General features: G+C 45.2%; 1 protein-coding gene across 1 annotated transcript in view; it reads right to left on the bottom strand.

Moving 5' to 3' along the window:
* LOC147684535 (extracellular calcium-sensing receptor-like) overlaps window positions 1–24,176 on the bottom strand; it is a 78,488-nt gene that overhangs the window by 30,071 nt on the left and 24,241 nt on the right. Inside the window, exons 4-5 of the mRNA XM_086939695.1 lie at window positions 8,261–9,097; window positions 7,860–8,087 (exon numbers count right to left, since the gene is read on the bottom strand). Coding sequence (XP_086795821.1) covers window positions 7,860–8,087; window positions 8,261–9,097 — 1,065 coding nt within the window. The remainder of the gene's footprint in view (window positions 1–7,859; window positions 8,088–8,260; window positions 9,098–24,176) is intronic.

The following is a 24,176-nucleotide window of genomic DNA, read 5'->3' as shown; positions in this document are numbered from 1 at the left end:
ATGCCCCCCCGCGCGATGGAACACCTCCTTCTAGCGCAGGGCTTTACAACGTGACGCATCTGGGAGATGCGTCACGTTGTAAATACCTCACACAATGGCGCATCTTTTGCGCCGCCACTGCGTCACAAAAGTGACGCAACAGCAGTGTAAAAGAGACGCAAGGGGATTGTAAATCTGCTCCTCTGTTTTCAATGTTACAGCACGGCTTGCTTTGTCCACAATATGCAACCCAAAAACACATGCAGTGTCTTCCCAAGAAGCGTGCTCCACTTAGCTAAATAAGAGTACTGCTGCCGATGAATCAGAAGGGTGCTGGAGTCAAAACCAAAACAGTGATAAAGTAAAAACACAAAGCACAAAGCAACAAAATTAGAAATGTAGGGCTAAACTTAATAAACAAAATGACATCAAAATAACAAAAATCCAATATGAAGAACCAGAAAGAATTTTTAAAGTTTTATATAGAAATAGCAGCACAAAAATGTTATGCTTCATTGACCGTCAGTGGTTATAGTAGAACAGAACCAAGGTGCAATTTCAGGCTGACCGTGATGGAGCCTAGGCTGGATACATCAAGCGTATTGGTCCTGATAAACATCTGGAAGTCAAAAAGATTTAAAATGTTTCTAAAGCCGACTAATCTAGTGGAAACCTTTTCAAAAGTTTCCAGACTTGTTCTGGTGCTGAACCAATCAAGAGTCAATTTTAAAACCCGAGAACCTAAGGAGAGACATTTAGAGTCCAAAGGGTTACAGGCAGAAGCCAACAGTAGAGTTCAGTCCAGGTCCTGTTGCCAGTGGTCAGTTGGATACTTTCAGGAGAAGAATTCTTGCAGCTTGTTGAGTCCCTGTAGCCACACAGGAGGACAGCCAACTGACCGTTGAAGTTCAGGTTATTGTCCTGGGTGCTGGGAGAGTGTGTCCACTCACCTGAAAAGCAGGACGTCTGAAGGGGTGATGAGTGCTCAAAAATTGCTAACAGGTGGCAGAATGCTGAAAAAAAAACCTAACAAAAAGGAACATAAAAGGACTGGCTCTGATGCATATCGGAGCTGTAAGCATTAACATGAACATAATGATAGAGAACCTATTTAAGGTTTCAACATTATTGTCTACTTGTCCAAAACCGGAGTCTGTCTATATTTCAAACGTGATGCCAAAGAGCTTCAAATCAAGAGGACACGGATCAATTAGTTCAACATATCGCCCATAAACACTCATTGCAGACTGTTCAATAATTCATTTTTGAAGTGTTCATAATCACACAAAGTCTCTGGGGCAGATTTACAATTACTGGCGCATCCCTGCATATCGTCAGGGATGCGCCAGTAATTGTGCGCCACAGCTCCGCCACCCTGGATGTGGCGCATTTATAATGCGGCGCACCATGGGGCAAAAACAGCACAGATGTGTCACGCATCAGTGCTGTAAAAGCGGCACATTGCTGGAGTTGCGTCGCAAGCGCGACGCAGCTCCAGCAATGCTCTGGGGGGTTCTATCTCCACAATGCTGCGTCAATCCTTAAGCCTGCTTCAAGCAGGCGCAGGGTTTTGACGCAGCATGAGTCCAAAAGTGACTGAGTGAAATCTTGCCACTTTTGGGAGGCGTTCCTGTGCCGGAATGCCCCCCCCCCGCGCGATGGAACACCTCCTTCTGGCACAGGGCTTTACAACGTGACGCATCTGGGAGATGCATCACGTTGTAAATACCTCACAACATGGCGCATCTTTTGCGCCGCCACTGTGTTACAAAAGGGACGCAACGGCAGCGTAAAAGAGGCACAAGGGGCTTGCCAATCTGCCCCTCTGTTTTCAATGTTACAGCGCGGCTTGCTTTGTCCACAATATGCAACCCAAAAACACATGCAGTGTCTTCCCAAGAAGCGTGCTCCACTTAGCTAAATAAGAGTACTGCTGCCGATGAATCAGAAGGGTGCTGGAGTCAAAAACAAGCCAAAGGGGTCCAAAGAAGCTGACATGAGGAGATGGGAGGCAACCAAGAACTCATGTTGCAACAGAAAACAAAGGCAAGCACTGACAAGTGCGAAGCAGTGAATTTATATCAGGGTTGCCAGTTGAAGACACATGGCAAGCCTCTCCTGCACAATCATGGGGGCATGATGGCTGCTTAGCCCTAAAGGAAGTCATTCGTCCAAGCAACGTGCTTGGTGTTCCAGCTAATCAAAGGTCTGAACAAGCATTGGCAACATCAAAAGTAATACACAGTGAGAACCACAAAAAGCTTTTGAAGTTCCAGACATATATCGTGATAAACGCTAACTATAGTCCAGGAATACTCCATAAAACGATTATGGCGACATAACAAGGAACACCAGAGGAATTCACATATAACTATACGTCAAACGCACCTAATTGAGCCATGATTACCGGGGTCAGTTGGCAAATGATGCAGACATGGAACGGGGTTGGGGGAGTCCTGACAGGTGCAAGAGGGAGCAGGTCCAGTCCTTCAGGGCTCCTCTCAGGTCACAGACAGCTGGTCCCATCCTCTTCTATTCTTTCACAGTTCTGAAGAGTGTTCAGTATAGAATCCCTGCTGTGTCCTTTTTATGCCTCGCACTAGCTAGTCGATGTGCGTGACTCCTTGGCTCCCGCTAACCAATCGGGTAAAAGATCCTGGGTAAAGCGTTACTCACATTTTCAGTGGTTTCCATTTACCATACTACAGCCAGGCCCAAAATAGCATGTGTCATAGCAGTTTCGAGATGGCAAAAGTATTTGGTCGTACCAAACTTGGGGTCTAAGGATTGTGCCTAAATAAGGGAATCAGTAGTGTCCTGCTACATCTAACACATATATCCAGTTTGAAGCAGTCATTGCACCCACAACGAAGCCAGAGACAGAGGTCTGGTAGGGTAAAAGAAGTGTTTTTCAGCAGCCACAGAGAGGATACACAAGCATTGTCCAGGCATCCTGTTCTCTTCCTTTGAGATGTGCCAAAGTGCTACAGGTGCCTAAAAGGACTTGCAGGTAGGATTTGAAGCTGTGGTGTCAACAGAATTGGGGCTGTTGGATTTTCATGTGATTTGCATTAGCATAATTATGGCAGAATTATACAAAATTGTAGATAACTAGACAAAATTAAAATTCATCACTAAACAATATATTTTGCTGTGAAATGCATCCTTGCACAGTGTTTTATGATGCGAGGATGCATTTCTGCATAGCACAGCAAACTACATTTGTTGTTCCTGTGAAGTGGTGTTAACGTTTTCCCTTGAACTGCACAATTTTCTGTAAATTGTTATTGTTATTGTTGTTGGGGCGGGAAAGTCCTTAGATGGTGACGGACGTGCACCCCTGGATGAGAGGAACTTACCACATCACCAGAGGAGTGCCTTGGATGCCAGCTGTCGTGCTGGTAGAAACAAGACTACTGCTCTTCACAGTCACCTCCCCCAGTCTACTGGAATGACAGACATATCGCTACACCAGTCTGAATGAACTTGCTCTAACATATACTGCTTCAGTGCTGGGACACCTTGTCTTCTAAAAGGTCACTGTGGGAACTCATCTTCACTAGTGTGGTCTAACATGAATGTTACAGAGGATAAATAGGTAATATCCACTGTCAGTAGACAGGGAAGTGAGACTCGGGCCATTCTTGGACAGTTAGTGTGCCAGCCTTATGAAGACTGTGTATATTGTTTGTGTTTTTGCTGTATTTCACTTTGTGTTCGTATATAAACACTATATCTGTCTATGCATTCATTTATTGAGGTTGCTGGATGTATTCTGAATCTATTTTTGTCTGTATACACCTTGCAAATGCCTCCCACCAAGAAGCCTTGAAATACTCAACTCAATGTGAGTCAAGGCAATGTGAGTCAAGTGCTGAAGGGGTAGTACTTGGCTCAGTTGTTCAGGACCCACAAGAGGTCGGGCCTAGGAACATCAGACGTTAAAGGCCTCAACCCCCATGGTTTGGTTCAGTAGCATAATTACACAAAGTGGCACAAAAATAATTTTAGACATTTTGCAAAACATTCGTAACACAAAATTCTCAAATTAGGTGAACTATGAAGCATAATTCGAATAAACCCAGGCCTAAACAGAATGCCACAGCCCCCTTCTTGCATATTCTAATATGCCCAGAGGAGATACCTCTGCCCTTTCAGGTAGCCTTTTGTGTGCAATTGGGAGGAATTGTAAACCTCTTACTTGGCTAGCTACAGGCTGGAAGTTAGCCTCCAGGAACTTCCGGTAGGGGAAAGCTTACATTTATAATTTACTTTTCCTTAATCCTTAATATTCATTAAGAATTATACTACAGCTTGGAATTTGATTTTTAAGAGCTATTAAAAATGTGTATTTATTTTTCTAACTTTACGCATTCCTGAGACACAGTATTAGTATTTTAATCAATTCTCTCACTTTCTACATACGACAGCTAGGTCTGACACATTGAATTTGGCTTTAAGAGCCTTGTCACTGTAGGGACATGGTAACATTAGTTTTTCAACTGTGCTGTTTTAAAATAGCAAGTATTTTAACTTGTGGACCCCATTCAGACCCTGCGTTCACTTCAACACCATATACTAGGGACGTGCATGCATGTCAAATGTGGGAACCAGGTATAAGCCAATATAACCTTGTTTAAAGGCGGAGCACAGGCAGTTTGCTCCTGGTTAACAGGCGTAAAGTACACACAGTTCCAAAACAAGCAAAAATAGGGTTCAGAAAAAGGTGAAAAATCTGAGGTAACCACACAGAAAAAGCTGATTTCCTACACAGAGACTGCAATCTGAGACTTTGGATAAATACAGAGAGGATAAAATGTAGCAAGGAACAGACATCTATAGATTGGAAAATGAAAGGGGAGACAGAAATGATAGCATTACATGCAATGGTGTTGAAATGGTAAAAACATCTTCTCAAGGCACCACACGATAAAAAAGAGGAAGATGCTGAGCAACAAATAACTAAATAAGCTAATAAAAGAGACTCACATGATTCTTTCCAAAGAAGATATGTGAGGGTGTAGACAGACATTGCCTTAGAAGCAACATAAACAAAATGGTTTCACATGATTGGAGCAAAACAAATACATTTGTTGGAGTGTTTATGGATTCATGTAAGCTGTTGCATTCAAAGATAAGGTGAAAAGGTGGTTCAAAGGAAGTAGAGAGGGAATTGGTAGAGAGGCTATGAGTTCCGGCCAATATGGAGAATAAAAATGTGTCTTTTTACAAAAGTGGTATTTGTAAGAAATGTAAAAAATTAAAAAAACAGTGTGTCAATATCTAAATACATGTAAGTAATTAGACACACACATTTTGGTGAAAAAACCTGACGCCAGCCCTGTTTACGCAATTCCCTATGATGAGGCAGGTCCTCGAATCGCAGCCTCGCTGCATCTTGGAACCAATGCATCGCATCAACTGCACAAAATATTTTTTATAGAAATCTTCGCAACAATTTGCAAACCAGGATTTAAGGTACTTTGTTCAGCAGGTGTAATTGTGTACCAGTAGCTATTCCGTGCTCAGTTGCTGTTCGCCTGAACTTGTGGCTTTGTCACAGTCTGGTGCAACCAGATATCTACTGTTGGCGCTTTGCACTTTTTGGTGCTATTTTCACAAAAAATGCACATCTCTGGTTCTACTGATTCGATTTATGTCATTTTGGTCTTGTTTTATTTATGAAATAAAGTTCTATTTTTCTTACTTGGTGTGGGGTCCTTTTTGTGTGGTGCTTTCACATTTGTCTGGTATTTTCATTGTATTACTGTTTGAACTGTTGTACTTTACTCATTGCCTCTAAGTTACGCCTGACTTCTCTGTGCCAAGCTACCAGAGGGTTGAGGACAGGTTCATGTAGAATTGGCTTGTGCCTCACCCTGACAAGAACTGTGGTTGATGCTTGCCAATGGCTCACACCCCAGTCAAACCACAACCTAAATTTCTTACAATGGGCTGTTTGGGAGAGAGAAGTGAGACATGGATGTTGAACAGGCAGTGGTGTATATCACCTTTTCGTTAATTCAAAGAGTTTAAAGAGATCTGAGGAATAAATCTGGGAATCTGAATTTGCGTCACTTTGTTGTGGTCATGTCCCGCACCAATAGCAATAGCAGGGAAAAGAGTGGAGGTTGTTAATGTTAAGATATTAACACCTTATGTTAGTAAAAGGAGATTTAAGGTCACCACAGGTATTGTTGATGTTTCTGATTTTGTGAAGCTGAAAAAAAAGATTTAAATGCTAATAATTCATTCAGGTGTGCATAACCTTATGCCAGACTACAGTTGTAGACCTGAGAAAGATGATTTAAAATCATTTAGTGATTTCAAGTTGTTAATGGCTCGCAAATGATAACTCAATTCCTACCAACCAGAACAAGTAAGGGTTCAAGGAAACTGGCAGATGTAGGCAAGGACAGAAGGGAAGTGAATATTTAGTTAGCTGGCTGCTGAAAGAAGAAGAGCAGTAGATGGTTTAAACATGAAGACTTGAGCGGGAAGTAAATGTATATAATTATATATTACATTAATATTTAACATACATTTTTTTTCAAGTTATATAAACTTTTTTACTTATACTTAACCACGGAGTGAATCCTTAGTCGAGAAAGGGGGGTAGATTTTCCTATAGTAAAATATAGGGGAAATTACAGACATTTAATAAATGTCTCAATAGACGTGTCAATGGTTGGCCATGCCTGGTGTTGGACTTAGTACTGTGTCTTTTTGGAAGCAGTAAGTTAAATTCTAAATGTGACTTTCACAAGTGGAAATGTGTACACTGCTGGGTACCTTTACACACAGATATTGTGTATAGTCTAAAGTTGCAAAATTAATCAAAAGTGTAAGAGTAAATGAAATGTGTAAATTACTGCAAATTACTGAGACACAGAGTTAACTTTGTGAATATCCATGTGATTGTATAACTCTGACTATATAAGAGGTTTAAGGGCTGACATGTTGATAGCCTAGACAGCAAAATGACCAATGATGTATCTTGTATTCTGTACAGTCTTGTTCTGCGTTGAATAAAATAACCTTTCAATGAGAAACAAGTGTTATTAGGTCCTTTATGCCTTGTATGAATCATCTACGATGATCACTTAGCAGTACCAGGAGAAAAAGAAGCGGCATCCAGAGGTTCAAAGTAATGTTGCATTATTGTTATGATTTGATAATACCAATAATATGTGATAATGTGTTAGTGTTACTCAGCTTAAGGTTCTTCTTAGAAAAAAATTGACTGCTGACAGGACTGACCAAGATTTGAACATCTGATCTTCAGATTAAGCCAGATAGCAGTAAATGTGTAAATGCACAGATTTTGCTGACAAAATATTTCCTTATACTAATAATTGGCTGACGATAAATAATCAGAGAAAAGTTTCAGTACTTTACCGTATTTCTTTAAGTGCTGATGACTCAATGGGCCTGATTCACAAGGTAAGTTACACTTTTAGGGAAGTTTACACTTTACTGCATTTGATACATACTCCGAGTGTAAATTTACTACATCAATTCAGTTACATGTCTTGACCCCCAGAGTAATGCAACTGGCTTACTTTTGTGTGAATGGATGATGTCTCTCCCTAACCCCCTCCCTAACTCTTCCTAAATCCCTCTTTTTCTCCCTTATACCATTCCCTTTAGTAGTAATACTGCTCCTTTTCCCACCCACTGCAGTGTGCACCACACACATTGACTATTAAAATCTATACTTACATGCATGGAGACTCTGCAGTTTTGATGGAGAACTCTATAAGTATAGGCAAAACTCACATTTTATAGTACATTTTGTAGTACAAATTGATCATTCATAAAATTGTCTATCTATTGTTAGGTACAGTTTTGGATGTGAAGAACATCTAAATCATACTCACTCCAGTATGTTTTCCACCCCATAAAATGCTGCTTTCATTAATGACCAACTTTGAGCCTTTTGAAGCTCTGCCATTGTAGATTCCCACTTTTACAAAACTGCTGGTGTCACTGGATGTCATGTGCCAATACAACACCTCCATTAGTGATGGCGGATCTCCAGTTGAATCAAAAAGGAATTCACTTCCAGAAGAGCTGCTCATGCGAACATGTTTGACATAGTGGAGCATCTGTATATAAACCAGAAAATATGACTTGAAAAGGGATGAAGAAGAATTTTGTAAGGCCAAGTCCTAGATGCATTGGGTCTGTAAGAAACATTCTGAGACTGTGATATGGCATGGAAAAAATCTTCACTTTTAATTAAGCAACCAGTAGAGCATCAATACAAAGGTGCACTCACCTGCCATGGTTGAAAATCCTTAGGATCGGCACAAGACTTATTTGGGAATGGACCTTCCTGATGACTGCAATGAAGTAGATCATGCAGTGCCATTGCCAAGGCATAAGTGGCTTTGTATGCATAGCAGGGGGTTGTGACATCTTTCACCTCAAACACTGAAGCATCAAGTGATTCCAACTTCTCTGTCCCAGTGCAGAATCCATTCACAAATGTCATGTTATTGGAATTTGTTTCATTAAATACATCCTTCCATTTGCAGTAAAAAACCTGTTCCCAGAATTTCTTCATGAAGATGTCATTAGTATCCTTTAGTGGGTCAATGCTGTAAAGGAATTCTTTAAACCCAAGAAGTTCTCCCTTTAGCACTGTCATTCCTAGCGTGCCATTCAATGTTTTCCAGAGATCTCTCTGTGAAAAAACTGGTGAAGGAATCCAACTAGATGTTCCAAGCCATATTTTTCTGGTGATCCCTTGCAGGGATATCTCATTTAGAACTAATGTAAGATCCACTGGAAATGCAAAACACACAATTACATTTGAAGAGGATTTTTGAATAATGTTGGTTACATGTGCTAAGGTGGACCTTTTAGTTTGTGTAGGGAGAATCTCAAAGAATTCAGTGCAAATCCCATTCTTTGCTGCCTCTTCCTTAAACATACGGCTGCCCTGGAGACTGAGGTCATTATCCGAGACCAGAATTCCAATCCATGTCCACCTATAGTGAAGAAGTAACTGTACAAAAGGCTCTGTTTGTAAGGAAGCACTTCCCACAGTCCGAAAGAAAGAAGGGAACTGAAGTTTGTCACTTAAGATAGAGAGTCCTGCAGCATAACTGATCTAAAATGGATAAAACATGGTTGTTGTATTGCTCTATAATGCATAGAACAGTCTCTCTATGTAAATTCACTCTATTACGTTTGCGTTGATAAAGCTAACATTTTTACATGCTGCTAATGAACGGGTATTTGATCATAAATGCTTTTCTTATTAGTCCTAATCACCAGCTCATGCGATTCTCATTCCACTCCAACCATTGTGAATCCTCAAGGGTCAACCCATATACTGCAATAGCAACGCTGAACAAGTCTCTTCCAGACCACAGGACAAGAGTGCCTCACAAAATAAGGGACCTTTCACCCATACAATCCCCCAGTTCTTAGGTAGAAAATTAGACAATTATGGGACCACATTTGCTGATCTTAACCATTCTATGATGGTTTGCCAGAACAAGGTTTTCTTTTCACCAAAGCACACACAGTCTTGGTGCTAATTCTCATGATCATATAAACCCAGTCTTCCACTGTAGAGGGTTTGGGTCTACCCATTTCTTGCAAATCAAGAGTCTGGTCAGCAGGACAATGTAAAGTATTAATATGCTTCCATTCTGAACCAACCATTCTCGAGTATGAGTAGAGACCTCACATAAAATTAGAGGGACTTAGCTTGATGTGCCGGCTAACGGCTATAGATATAATTTGACGTATTTCAGCCTCGAAAAATAAAAGCCGGACAATTTACAAACATGTTGGCATTGTCTGCCTTAGGCATACCACATTTAAAAAAAAATTGCCTCAGTTTGATCCATCCATTTCGCCACCTTTTAAGATGTCCGATATTCCCTGTATAAGTTGAAAAGGTGAGTTCTTTTCAGAGTGGCCTGTACAACAGCATATTATAACATAGTAAAAGATATTCACCATAAATTTGACATGTCTTCTTCCTGAAAATACGCATTCCATGTTTGGTATGATGGTGTCCTTGTCTTGTCGTCGACCTCACATAAGTAGCCATACCATTTGGCAATCTCCTTCATTTTTTCCTGTTGGGAGTGCACCTCCCTCTCAAATTTGCACATGTCCCTTTTTTCACATTTGTTCACCCCGTACTATGAGGTGAACTGATGGCCTTAAAGTTCAGGTTGTCCAATTAGTCCAGGCCCTCTCACTTGAGCAGGTCTCCTATTTGCATTCCTTGACAGCTGACTCATCACATCTTTCAGATACTCAGAAGGGCCAGGTTAGTCCCAAATTGGAACATTAGTATTATAATATGGGATCCAGAACTTCTAACAGCTTATGCCTGATTTAAAAAAAAAACTAAGATGATACAAATTTATGAAGATCTTCCTTACACTTTAGTGTATTCATTATGGCTCATAACAAAATACCCCTATCTGATGAGTCTGGTACAACCAAGAACATCCTAAATGTTATAACATGGAAGGCCTAACAATGGAGTTGTACATCGGGGAGTTGTAGGCCTCCCTTTTTTTAGCGTATTGCGCTACCGCTCCCAAGTAATCCTGTCCCCTTAGAGGCCCATGTTAAAACTAATAAAATCACTCTGAACCCCCTGAATGGTGACTGCATCGAACCTAAGGGAATATTTTAAATCAGAATGTGCTTTTTAGAAGAACGCACATCTTTACCTGGCTGACCCTTCCATATATTGTAACATTAAAATTGCATTTCTTTAATAGCTTTCTAATTTCAGATGCTAATCTAGTCAAAATATTCCCTGAGATCTGGCCCAAATGATGAAATATGTCTATCTCAAGATAACTCATATGTTCATATTCACCTTCAGGCCTAATCTCAATGCTCCCCCTCATTATCTGGGTTTTTTATTTATCATGATTGACAGTGTACCATGGTAGTTCACCAAATTCTTTAGCCAATTGTTTGAACCTTTGCAAAGAGATATCAGGGCAACTTGTATATAACATTAAATCATCAGCATACAATGACATTTTTGTCTTGTACCGTTCCACCTGGAAAGCAACTCATTCTCGGTGGTTCTCAATTGTACAAAGGGCTCAATAAACAAATCAAATAAAATGGGAGAAAGGAGACAGCTGTGGTACGTACTTGCTATTTCAACTTTATATGTTAGCTGACTTTTTTCCCGCATTTTAAGTTGGGGGATTAAATCCCCTTGTATCCTGAGGGTCCCTGGGGGCCAACTAGCCCACCAGGTACCTTCAGTAAGCGCAACAGAGTAACGTTGCAGAGAGGTGTAAAAAGGGGCGTGGCCTTGGACCACCTCTTGGCAACGCAGCTCTGTGGCACTTACTGGAGATACCCGGTGGGCTAGGTCACCCCCAGGGACCCTTAGGATTCAAGGAGACTTTATCCCCCAACTTAAGACGTGCCAAGGGGTGCGTCTGCACACTTGTCACATCAGGCCCCAACCCATCCCTTCATCACTGTGCAAACGGGCCCTCTGGCATGATGTAAGTTGAGAGATCAAGTCCCCTTGAATCCTGAGGGTCCTTTGGGTCCAACTAGCCCATCAGGTACCTCCAGTAAGCACCACAGAGCTGGGTTGCAGAAAGGTGTAAAAAGGGTCATGACCTTGAACCATCTCTCTGCAAAGCAGCTCTGTTGTGCTTACTGGATGTACCAGGTGGGCTAGTTGGCCCGCAGGGACCCTCAGGATTCAAGGGGACTTAATCCCCCAACTTACAACGTGCTAGGGAGCACGTTTGCACAGCGGTGAAGGGAGGGAGCTGGGCCTGATATAAGAAATTAGCAATCCTGCTGTGTGTTTCTTACTGGTGCTAATAAAAGGGCTAGTTGGCCCTCAAGGTTGACTGGGGGCTCACTACTCCTTCTGTTACCTCCAGTACATCCCACACAGTGGGATTGCTAAGAGGTGTTTCTGAGGTCATGCTCACCTTTCTCCACCGCTCTGGACACGCGACTGGTATGTTATAGTTAGAAATTAGCATTTAAAAATCTTTGAAATTCACTGAAAAAAACCATAGGTTTCAGGCACCTTATATTTTGAAATTAGCTTTTAGAAAAACTTAGAAATTCACTGAAAAAACCCCCAGGTTTCATTGACGTTATAGTTAGTTGTACATTTCACTCTTACAAAACCAGAGAAATTCTGCCGTTATAGTTAGTTCAGCTAACTATAAATCGCTCCCCCGCAATGCACTGCTGATGAAGTCATATATTACAATATTCATGACATGGTCAGTGACATCACTGATGACATCACTGATGACATTTTAAAGCTACACATATGAATGATGTGAACTGCCTGAAATAGTATGTGATCAAAGCCATCCCACAACTACGTAGAGGAGGTAACAGGGAACACATGCTTAGACAGCTAGAGTTGCACACTGTATTGGAATTAGACAGCAAGAATCCTATGGGCCTTCATAATAAGGAAGAGCTCCATACATTTTTATAAAACATGAATTCTTATTTATATAGTTTTTTTACACATAAATAAAGACATATTTTTAGAATAATGTTTTAGAATAATTTTAGGGATATAAATAAATGTTATCAGTTATTTAGTCAAGGGACATTTTATGAAGAATTCTATGAATGCTTTATTAAACTTTTTATGACAATGTCGATTGGATTAATGTCTGATATGCAAGCCCCCAAAAATTCCCATTCCAACCAGTTACGGTGCAATGTAGAAGGCAATGTCTCTAACCAATGAACCCAATGATGATGACCACAATCAAACTTAAAAGAAGTTATATACAGCATACATATATGAAACCAGAAATACATTTGCTGCTGTCTTAAAGCACTACTATAACCACCAAAGAAATATCTCTCTCTTTGTGTGTGATAAAAACAACAAGATTATGAGGGACGGAGCTTGCTGCAGCGTAAGATGGCCGTGTAGAAGAAGAGCTCCGCATATCCTGGCAATCCAGATAGCCCACTACACGCAGACAAAACCATGAGGTGCCACTAGATTCAGGGCACCGATTGATATCTTTCCGGTGGGGCCAGTGGCTGTAAAACCCTTGGCAGGAGGCATCCATTGTGGGCCATGCCGAGAGGACGGGTCGGAGGCCATGCACCCGCTCAATACCTGCCGGAGGTGCCACTGGATGCCGGCGCTGTTCGTACCTGGATTTCTGCCCGGGGGGCTCTGGGAGCCCGCCGCTCCCGGCATAGAGCCCTGCGATCCGGAGGCTTAGGCGTGCTGCAAGGATTCCAATCCTGAGGAGGGCCCTGCGGACGGCGTGTGTAGATTCCTGAGGGGTGGCGCTGGGGCCCCTTGCATCGCCGGCGTTGGCCCAATCGCTTCATCTGTGCCCTGCAGTTCTCCTGGTGCCTCGCTGGTAGCGGAGAGGGCCCTAGCTGCGACTATCACCACAGGAGGTGAGCGGGCTCCAGGGGGACGTGCAGAACACTGGTGCTGACCTCCCCATTTGTGACGCGACCCGCCTACCCATCAGTGTCTCCAGGAGTAGATTTGCCTGCTGTTGGGGTGGCAAGGAATGCTGGCAGACCTACATGGCGTGGAGGGGAGACCCCACAGGGACCCACACGTACGCACCACTGTTAGCGGATGGAGGATGGGGCTCAACACACCACCCCCATCCAGCATTGCTCATAGCTGGGCTCTCTCCTGACATTCTTGCTGTACCTGGCCTGGTATGAGGGCCCCAGGGAGAATGCCTGTCATTGGAGGCCACTGTAGCCACTGGTGCTCCTGGATGGGGATCCCCCCTGCTACGGAGGAGCGTGACCTGGCTGTGGTGAATGCCCTGTGTCTCATGTCTTTATTGAATCTGGGCCATGGGAGACTGTGGTGCGGGCTGTCTCTGCCGTCCCTTCCAGGGGGCCCGTCTCGCTTGATCCCTGGACACTCTCCAGCGTGCCGCTGACCCCTGGTGCCATCAAGTTGGTGGCACACATAGTGCTGGGACGCACTGCTTGCCACCGTCACTCTGAGTGGACTACTTCCATCCTTTCCGCACAAGAACCATCATCATGGCTAGGGTAGATAGGACTCAAACTCGACTCACGTTTGATGCAAAAGGCACTAAGTCCAAAGAGGTGGATGGGGCGCGCTCTGCAGATTCTGGCGCAGACCGCTCGGAAGATGATCCAAACGAGGTCAAACAAATGTTTGCTACCATAAAAAAAAGTCTGCTGGCAATGGATGGGAAAATTGACTCCTTAGTAGGGGTGGGTGGACAACTCCGTTCCACCCACAGAATGTATGGAGATTTGCCCCTTGCGTCTTCTGCGATGTAGGCGGAGAAACAAGGCAATTCTCTGCACACTCAGGTGGAACAGTGTTGGCCTCCCGCCATCCTCCCGCCCGCAGTGTTAACACTTTCAAAAACATTATAAATAACATTTTAAATAACCTTACCTTATCGGCGGCATCCTCGGGCCTCCATCCGTCTCCATTGCGTCTTCTTCTGGGAACTGTGCATGCGTGGGCGCCCGTGCATGCGCAGTTCCCAGAAGAAGACGCGATGGAGACGGATGGAAGCCCGGGGACGCCGTCGATAAGGTAAGGTTATTTAAAATATTATTTATAATGTTTTTTAAAGTTTTTTAATACTGCGGGCAGGAGGTGGGCGGAGCATTACGAAGCTATGCGGAGAGATTGGTTCCATCTCCGTGCCTCTCTGTGTCGACCCCTTATGCAAATTACGCCCACCCTTACTCCTTAGTGTACCGAATGGACAGGATGTCTGAGCGCCTTGATAAATAGGCGGAACGTACAGATATGGCCGAATGCAGGATCACAGAGGTCGAGGACGCCCAGACCGAGACAGACCAGGTAGAGAAACAAATGGCTAAAACCCTTGCCATACTTCAAGACAAAGCAGAGGATTTGAAAGCCCGATCCCGCCACAGTAACATTCGTATAACGAGCATGCTGGAGTCTAACCCAATGGACAACGCAGAACAATTCACTGAAAAACTGCTCATCTCCTTACTGGGCCGTGACACTTTCTCAGATCTCTTCGTGATCGAAAGGGCGCACCGATCGCTATGCCCCCATCCCCCACCGGGCGCACAGCTGCGCCCAGTGATTGCCAAGCTCCTGAACGATTGTGACAGTGACTCGGCTCTGCGACGGGCCAGGGAACTGGGGGAGCTCCAGTATGAGGGTTCATCAATTTCACTCTATCCAGACTTTACCACCAATGTCCAGGAAGCCCGCCAACTCTTCAATCTCCTCAAGAGGCAACTCCGAGACCACAACATCTCCTACGCTATGCTGTACCCGGCTAAGCTGAGGGTGAATCCGGAGGGCTCTTTGAGTATCTACACTGACCCGAAAGCTCTGCAAAAGACTATGAAGGACATACCCAAGAAATCTAAGCAGGAACTTACATGGGAGCACACAGCAGTGTCAGTGGAGGGCGCACAGGGAGGCTCCCTCGAGAATTATGACTATAATAACCAGATAAAAGACGCTTCCACTCTGTGTAGTCCTGACCTATAGTCCTTATTTCCAGTAATTCTTGATCTGTTGCCCCTTTGGGGCGGTTGGTCTGCTCCTTTCTTTGTACAGATGGGTTCCCAGGCCGCTCGCCCACTGGAGCCACTCATTGAACACTAAGTAAGTTTCTGTTATATATGCGTTTTCCTGTGTAATGGAAGAAGGTATCAATGCTCATTTGATGCAGTTTCCCTTATGCTAATGTTTTTATGATATTCGCCGGCAGATGTTATACACCCTAAAGATGATCGCCTACTGCATTGTACCCATTATTTCAGTTTTATACAGTTGCTCCTTTCTAATAATTGATTGCCTGTTTATAGATAATTTTATGTGGCTAGATGCCAATGGTTGCTCGTAGTGCTTCAGTAACATCCGCCCCTGTGTGTTACACACTACATGGCTAGATGCCATATTTCTTTAGGGGTTGGGGGGGGTGGATTCGATTGGACCGTGCCACGATTGGGGTGAAATGACGTGGGAGGGGTTGGAGGGGATTGCTGTGGATTATTGTTTGTTTCTTTTGTTTTTCCTTTTTCCTTGTTTTTGATATTATTTTACGATACACGCTCATAATGGTATGCATGACGCAGCCGCTACATGTATCGCTAACTGGTCGGAGGCCCTTATGGCACTTTTTATTTGCTTCAGCTGCACTACACCACCCTAGGTAATGGAGATTAAATTAAGGTTTTTGTCCTGGAATGTTAGAGGCCTCAATGAAAGATCAGGAAGGTTATGTCGTATCTCACCAGACACAATATAGACATCGCCCTCTTACAGGAAACACATCTCCGGATGGCACATCTCCCACAAACCCGAGGCAGGATCCGCAGCACGTTCCACGCCGCAGGCTTTACCTCGCATGCATAGGGAGTCCCTACTTGGATCAACCCTAAAGCCCGCCTCATGCTCGAAGAGTTACACACAGACGCCAGTGGCAGGTATGTGCTGTCTATGTGTAAGGGGAGGGGTTTGGAATGCATAATAGTTAATGTATACGGCCCTATTCACGACTGTCCCCAGTTCTTTCATGACTTGTTAACACTAGCGTGGTGCATGCCTGACACCCCACAGTTATGAGGAGGGGATTTTAATTGCACTCTCAGACCAGACCTGGACCGATCAGGGGGTCCGACGAGGCGCCGTTCACAGGCAGCGGAGGCTATTTTAGCTGCTTTTTCGGAATTGCACCTAGTAGACGTATGGTGCTCACGGTCAGGAGTGGCAGGTGGCTTTACACATTACTCAGCGCCTCACAATCGCCACTCCAGAATAAACTATTGGTTCCTGGCTGGCTCTCTCAGACATCAGGTGCGCAAATGCGAGGTCTATCCACGCATTTATAGGACCACTTTCCTTTGCTGCTTACACTAGCTACCTCTGCCAGACGGCCCCCCATTTACATGGCGCTTTCCCCCATATGCGTTATTAGATGGAGCCTTTAGGGCCGAAATGGTAGATACAATGGAGACCTTTTTTGCTGCAAACCTGGGCCCCGTTCCTCACTTTACTACTTTCTGAGAGACCTTCAAGGTGTACGTCCGGGGAATGGCTATATCCAAACATTCGGGGGTCCTGAAATCAATCAGAGGATGGCTGTCTCTTTTAGAACAAAAACTCCCACCATAGAGAGAGACATGCGGGACACCAACGACCTTTTACTACAGACCACACTTAAGGAAACACTTGAATATCACACGAAGGCAGACAGATAGGTCAAGTTAATGGGCAAAAACGCAATGGCAAGTGTGTACGGTGAGGGGGAGCAACCTGGCATGACACTACCCAACCTTTACAGCTGACAACGGCGGAGGGGGGACTATTGAAGACACTGATGGAGTGGTGAACAATTCCAACAGTTTTACGCCGATCTATGTAAAGCTCGGTCTCACTCTACACCCTCATATACGCAAGAGTATCTAGAGTACATCAAGCTGCCCTGGTTGTTGGACTCTCACAGAGAGTACTTGATGCGCCCTCTTGAAGCGTGAGAGATACATTTGGCCATGTCCACTATGCGCTCGGGCAGCACACCTTGGCAAGAAGGGCTCACTGTGGGATTCTACAAGGAATTCAGGGAACTCCTGACTCCAAACTTACTCAGTTTGTTTGAGGAAATGGCCGAGGGGGGCACTATGCCCCCTTCGGTGAGAGAGGCACTCCTGGGTGTTCTTCTGAAGCCTGAGAAACCTCCACAATACTACTCCTCCTATCGACCGCTGTCACTATTGAATGTGGACACGAAAAATGTCGCTAAAATACTAGCGAATAGACTAAGTCCCCTAATGCTGACTCTTGTGGGAGCTGAACAGGCCGGCTTCATACCAGGACATACACTCACACATAACTTTCGCACAGTTTTTGGGACCATTCAACATACTAAACCAGACAGCAAGGCCTCTGCGATTTTTTGGGATGCGGAAAAAGCATTTGATTCTGTAGAGTGGCACTTTATGTTATTGACCCTGGAGAGAATGGGGTTGGGGGGAGTCTTCATACGCCTGATCAACACATTATACACAGACCCGGTGGCCCGAGTGTGGGTGGGTGATGTACTCACTGCTCCCCCGCGGATATCCTGAGGTACTAGACAAGGCTGCCCATTTTACCCGCTACTATATGCGCTGGTGGCGGAACCACTGGCCTGTGCAATGCGTGAATATCATAGTCACAGGGGGATCCGGTTGCCAGGGTACAATCTTATTATATCAGCATATGCGGATGATACTCTGCTTTATATTCATGATCCTGCCCAAAAAGTGTCTCCTGTCCTCCTTGAGGGGGTGAGATTTGGCAAATTTTCTAGTAGGGGTGGGCGGAAGTTGCGAAAGCGACTATCGCGGAGAGGCATGGAGATTGAACCAATCTCCGTGCCTCTCCGCGATATTTCCGTTGCGCGAGCCCGCCAGCCGCCCGCTTCCCGCCCGCCTACCACCCGCCTACCACCCGCCTTATTAAATTATATTTAAAAGCTAAAATACAACTTAAATAAAACTTACCTTATTGCACCGCAAACTTCCCCATAGCGGCTTCATCTTGGAAACTGCGCATGCGCGGGAGCCTGCGCATGCGCAGTCCTGGCGAGGAATGCGCATGCGCAGGCTCCCACACATACGCAGTTTCCAAGATGAAGCCGCGATGGGGAGGTTTGCAGCGCAATAAGGTAAGTTTTATTTAAGTATTATTTTAGCCTTTAAATATAATTTAATAAAGCGAGCGGGAGGCGGGCGGGAGACAGGCGGAAGACAGGCGGGCGGCCAACTTCCGTACCACCCGCGAATGTGCGGAAATTTGCCCCGTTTTTCCGCCTTCTTTGCGGAAGGCGCACATTTCCGCACATTCCATCGGAGGAACGGAAATGTCCGCCCACCCCTATTTTCTAGGTTGAAAATTAATTGGGAGAAGTCGGTCATATTTTCTCTCACTCCTGTGACGCACCCTGAGGAATTAGACTTTCCCCTTCAATGGACCACGGACCCAGCACACTATTTGGGTATTCAGGTCCACACGGACCCTGAGCAAGTGTTCAGAGAAAATTACGGCTGTGCTATCATTAAGCTTGAGGAGGATATTGAGAGGTGGATCCACCTTCCCCTCTCCCTCCTGGGTAGAATATCTCTCATGAAAATGGTTGTTTTCCCAGATTTAAATTTTTGTTCCTCAACATTCCGATGGTATTGCCTGCACATTTTTTTCAAATCTCTACTAACGCTGTTGATTTGATTGGCTTGTGCCGACAAACAGCCGTGGGTAAGCTAAAATATCCTCGTGTTACAATACTCTATGGGAGGGCTTGGTGCTCCTGACCTTGATCTATACTATCAGGAAGCCCAGGCCTCACACGTATATTATTTGCTACATCAACAGTCGTACCCTCCACACCTGCTCATAGAGCGACTGTCTCAAGCCCCCACTCACTTGGCGTGGGCATTGTTCCATGTATCGCGCAGCACAACCGGGGTTCTAGACTCGATTAACGCCACTACACATGCTTGGCATAACCTTCTCAATCGGAAAGTGCTCTCAATACTATACTCCACTGTCAACCCTATTGCTTGGTGCGAATGGCTCCCGACTCTCACTGCCCCAGAAATGATAGCAGCACTGCATTCCCTGGGACTAGATACTATTAGCGACTTCTTTGAGGACGGGGTGGGAAGAGACGGTGACAGTTTGTTACTAGTCGAACCCTCGCCATCAGTTTCAACCACCTTTCATTATTTCCGGGCCTGCAGTGCACTGTGAGAATTACTCGAAGAGGACTTACAGGAACCCCCAGAGGTACACTCCTTCACTGCCTTAATTCGAGCCAGCTCCCCGAAGAGACTGGTATCCAAAATATACTCTAGGACTATGGAATTGTGGCGATACTCTTACACCAAAGCGAGCTTGAATGGCAGATTGACTTAGAGCTCACAATGGATGACAGCATGTGGACGTATTGCTGCAAGACCACCAAACGAATCTCTCTTAATGGCCTGCGCCGCCTCATACAATTCAATTTCCTCAACAGGATCTATCACACACCTGTGCGGTTACGCAGATTTGGGCTATGTGAAACTGTTGACTGTGAGAGATGTGGGAAGAGTGAGGTTGACTTTATGCATCTTGCCTGGTTGTGTCCCACTATCGCGACCTTTTGGCTACAGGTTTTTGCCAAAACAAGTGCAGTCACACAAGAAGTGCTCAGCCCTGACCTGTTGCTAGCCCTGCTGGCTATTTCAAGAAATTGCAGAAACCTATCAGATGTCTAGTTGATATGGTCTTATTAGTCGATAAGCGCGTCCTTGCAATGGACGCGCGGGCCCCCTTCCACCCTGGCGCAGTGGTCCAGAGACATGTTGAATTGTAACACTCAAACAGAAGTGTATAGTGTATTGGCATTGTAAGTCCAGAGACATGTTGAATTGTAACACTCAAACAGAAGTGTATAGTGTATTGGGATATAGTGAACTGTTGCCTCCCCTCTACCGCCCAAAAAACTTATGGAGTATGTACACTACCTATATTGTGTCTCGGGCTCGAGCGTCTCCTCCCCCACCTACCACCACGGAGGGGTCAGGTTAGTTAGTATGATTCCTGCTAGCACCCGGGGCGGGTCTATGGCTTTTACTTGGTGTGATGTGCCCTCAATATTGAAATGTCTTTATTATTTTTTCGCTGGTCAAAGCTATTTGAAATTGCTAAATGTATAATCTTGGATTTTATTCAATCGCTTGTTATTTATTTATAGGTTTTGAATTTGCTTTGTAATATTGTATAATTTCATTTGTCATGAATTTTGGTATATTGTTTGTTTTTATGATTTTTTGGGGTTGTATTAACAAAAAAGGGGAAAAACAACAAGATTATTGAAGTGACAGAATTGTATATTTGCACAGTGAAGGACTAAGCACTTTTTTTGCACTTAGGCACTTATGCTTAAGCAAATAGATATGATAGCACACTTTGCACTTGAAGACAATGAATTTTGGCAATACCTGGCATATCCAGTATGTTATGAAATATGTCATAGGAGAGTTTTCTAGTTATTACAGGATTCCCTGAGAAAGTTGATATGAAATGGAATTAGATGGGGCACACATTACCAGTATCATAAACGCATTTAAGCCGTTCGATAATACTGTACAATGATGAGGACCCAATCCAAGTTATCATGATTGTGAATCTTTCGTTATGATTATTAGTGAACACAGTATGGACATCTTACTAACTTTGCCCATGTATGTATTTATTTATTACAATGATATATTTATTGTGCTTTTACGCACGTAATTAAGGATTTTCAAATAATTATGATTGTCTTTTTATTTAACATGAGTACTCTCCGAATGCAGTGAAACTACATACTGTCAGAGAATAGTCTGTTTACTATGCCTATGCTCCAACACCTCACATGATGAGATCCCATGTTGTGTTTAAAAATCACAAATGTATAGAGTTTCTGTATGTGAGCAAGGTCACAGGGAGACTGAAACGTTATGGCATTAAGGAAAGGGTAAAAGAAACTCAAACTGCAAGATAGGAGATTGTGCTCGGTTTTGGGAACCGTCAAAGCACGAGGACGGCGAGAGCGATTTGGAAATCGATATATATATATACATATATGCTGCAGGGACCATGGGGGCCTTGGGGCTCCCCTCGCAGTCTCCAATGAGCTGGCCATGCCCTGGCAATATCAGCGCAGGGAGGGGGCAGTGCTGGCCCCCTAACCATCAAAAACAAGCATTTACAATGCAATGGTCTCTGCTTTATTAAAGTTAGAGCTATTGGCATTGCAAATGGCATCTTTTTCATTTTTTTAAAAACATAAATAAATGGTATTGTCATTTACAATGGCAATAGGTGAGCATTAGAGAGTAGTAGAGAGGATTAGCGGACACAGAGCCACACACACACACACAGAGCCACACACACACACACAGCCACACACACACACAGACAGAGCCACACAAACACACACACACCAACAGAGCCACACACACACACACACACACACACACACACACACACAGAGCCACACACACACACAGACAAAGCCACACACACACAGACAAAGCCACACACACACACACAGACAAAGCCACACACACACACAGAGGCAAAGCCACACACACACAGACAGAGCCACACACACACACAGAGACACACACAGACAGAGCCACACACACACAGACAGAACCACACACACACAGACAGAGCCACACACACACAGACATAGCCACATACACACACAGACAGAGCTACACGCACACAGACAGAGCTCTCTGCCCAGTAATGCCCTCGGGAACAGAGGCACGAAAAACCGGATCACAAGCAGGGCACAGAGGTACAAGCAGGGAACAGAGGCACAAAAACCGGATCATAAGCAGGGCACAGAGGCACAAAAACCAGATCACAAGGAGGGCACAGAGGGACAACAAGCAACGAGGGGGCAGGGGCAGGAGATCAAGCACAAGCAAAGAGGGGGCAGCAAGCACAAGCAATGAGGGGGCAGGGTGGCACAGTGGCACAAAAACCGGATCACAAGCAGGGCGGCACAGAGGTACAAAAACCGGATCACAAGCAGAGCGGCACAGAGGCACAAAAACCGGATCACAAGCAGGGCACAGAAGCACAACAAGCAACAAGGGGGCAGGGGCAGAAGAGCAAGCACAAGCAACGAGGGGGCAGCAAGCACAAGCAACGAGGGGGCAGGGGGGTACAGAGGCAAAAAAAACAGATCACAAGCAGGGTAGGGCACAGAGGCACGAAAACAGGATCACAAGCTGGGCACAGAGGCACAACAAGCAACAAGGGGGAAGGGGCAGGAGAGCAAGCACAAGCAATGAGAGGGCAGCAAGCACAAGCAACGAGGGGGCAGGGGGCACAGAGGCACAAAAACCGGAGCACAAGCAGGGCATAGAGGCACAAAAACTGGATCACAAGCAGGGCACAGAGGCACAACAAGCAACGAGGGGGCAGGGGCAGAAGAGCAAGCACAAGCAACGAGGGGGCAGGGGAGCAAGCACAAGCAATGAGGGGGCAGCAAGCACAATCGACGGGGGGGGCAGGGGGGCACAGAGGCACAAAAACCGGATCACAAGCAGGGCACAGAGGCACAAAACCCGTATCACAAGCAGGGCACACAGGCACAACAAGCAACGAGGGGGCAGGGGCAGAAGAGCAAGCACAAGCAACGAGGCGGCAGCAAGCACAAGCAACAACGGGGGGCAGGGGGGGCACAGAGGCACAAAAAACCAGAGGCAAAAAACCGGATCACAAGCAGGGCACATAGGCACAACAAGCAACGAGGGGAAAGGGGCAGGAGAGCAAGCACAAGCAACGAGGGGGCAGCAAGCAGAAGCAACAAGGGGGCAGGGGGGCACAGAGGCACAAAAACTGGATCACAAGCAGGGCGGCACAGAGGCACAAAAATCGGATCACAAGCAGGGCACAGAGGCACAACAAGCAACGAGGGGGCAGGGACAGGAGAGCAAGCAGAAGCAAGGAGGGGGCAGCAAGCACAAGCAACGGGGGGCAGGGGGGCACAGAGGCAAAAAAAACGGATCACAAGCAGGGCAGGGGACAGAGGCACGAAAAGCGGATCACAAGCTGGGCAGGGCACAGAGGCACGAAAAACGGATCACAAGCAGGGCACAGAGGCCCAACAAGCAACGAGGGGGCAGGAGAGCAAGCACAAGAAACGAAGGGGCAGCAAGCACAAGCAACGAGGGGGCAGGGGGGCACAGAGGCACAAAAACCGGATCACAAGCAGGGCGGCACAGAGACACAAAAACCGGATCACAAGCAGGGCACAGAGGCACAACAAGCAACGAGGGGGCAGGGGCAGGAGAGCAAGCACAAGCAACGAGGGGGCAGGGGGGCACAGAGGCATCAAACCCGATCACAGGGGGCAGCAAGCACAAGCAATAAGGGGGCAGGGGGGCACAGAGGCACAAAAACCGGATCACAAGCAGTGCGCACAGAGGCACAAAAACCGGATCACAAGCAGGACAAAGAGGCAGAACAACCAACGAGGGGGCAGGGGAAGGAGAGCAAACACAAGCAACGAGGGGGCAGGGGGCACAGAGGCACAAAAACCGGATCACAAGCAGGCCACAGAGGCACGAAAACCGTATGCTAATGTGTCATGTAATATTTATCTTGTGTTTCTGAACTCTCAATAAAAAAAGAGAAAAAA

This window comes from Lissotriton vulgaris, chromosome 10 (genome assembly GCF_964263255.1).
Source record: "Lissotriton vulgaris chromosome 10, aLisVul1.2, whole genome shotgun sequence".
NCBI lineage: Eukaryota > Metazoa > Chordata > Amphibia > Caudata > Salamandridae > Lissotriton > Lissotriton vulgaris.
The sequence above is the reverse complement of the archived record's forward strand: the minus strand, read 5'-3'. Positions and strand labels throughout refer to the sequence as shown.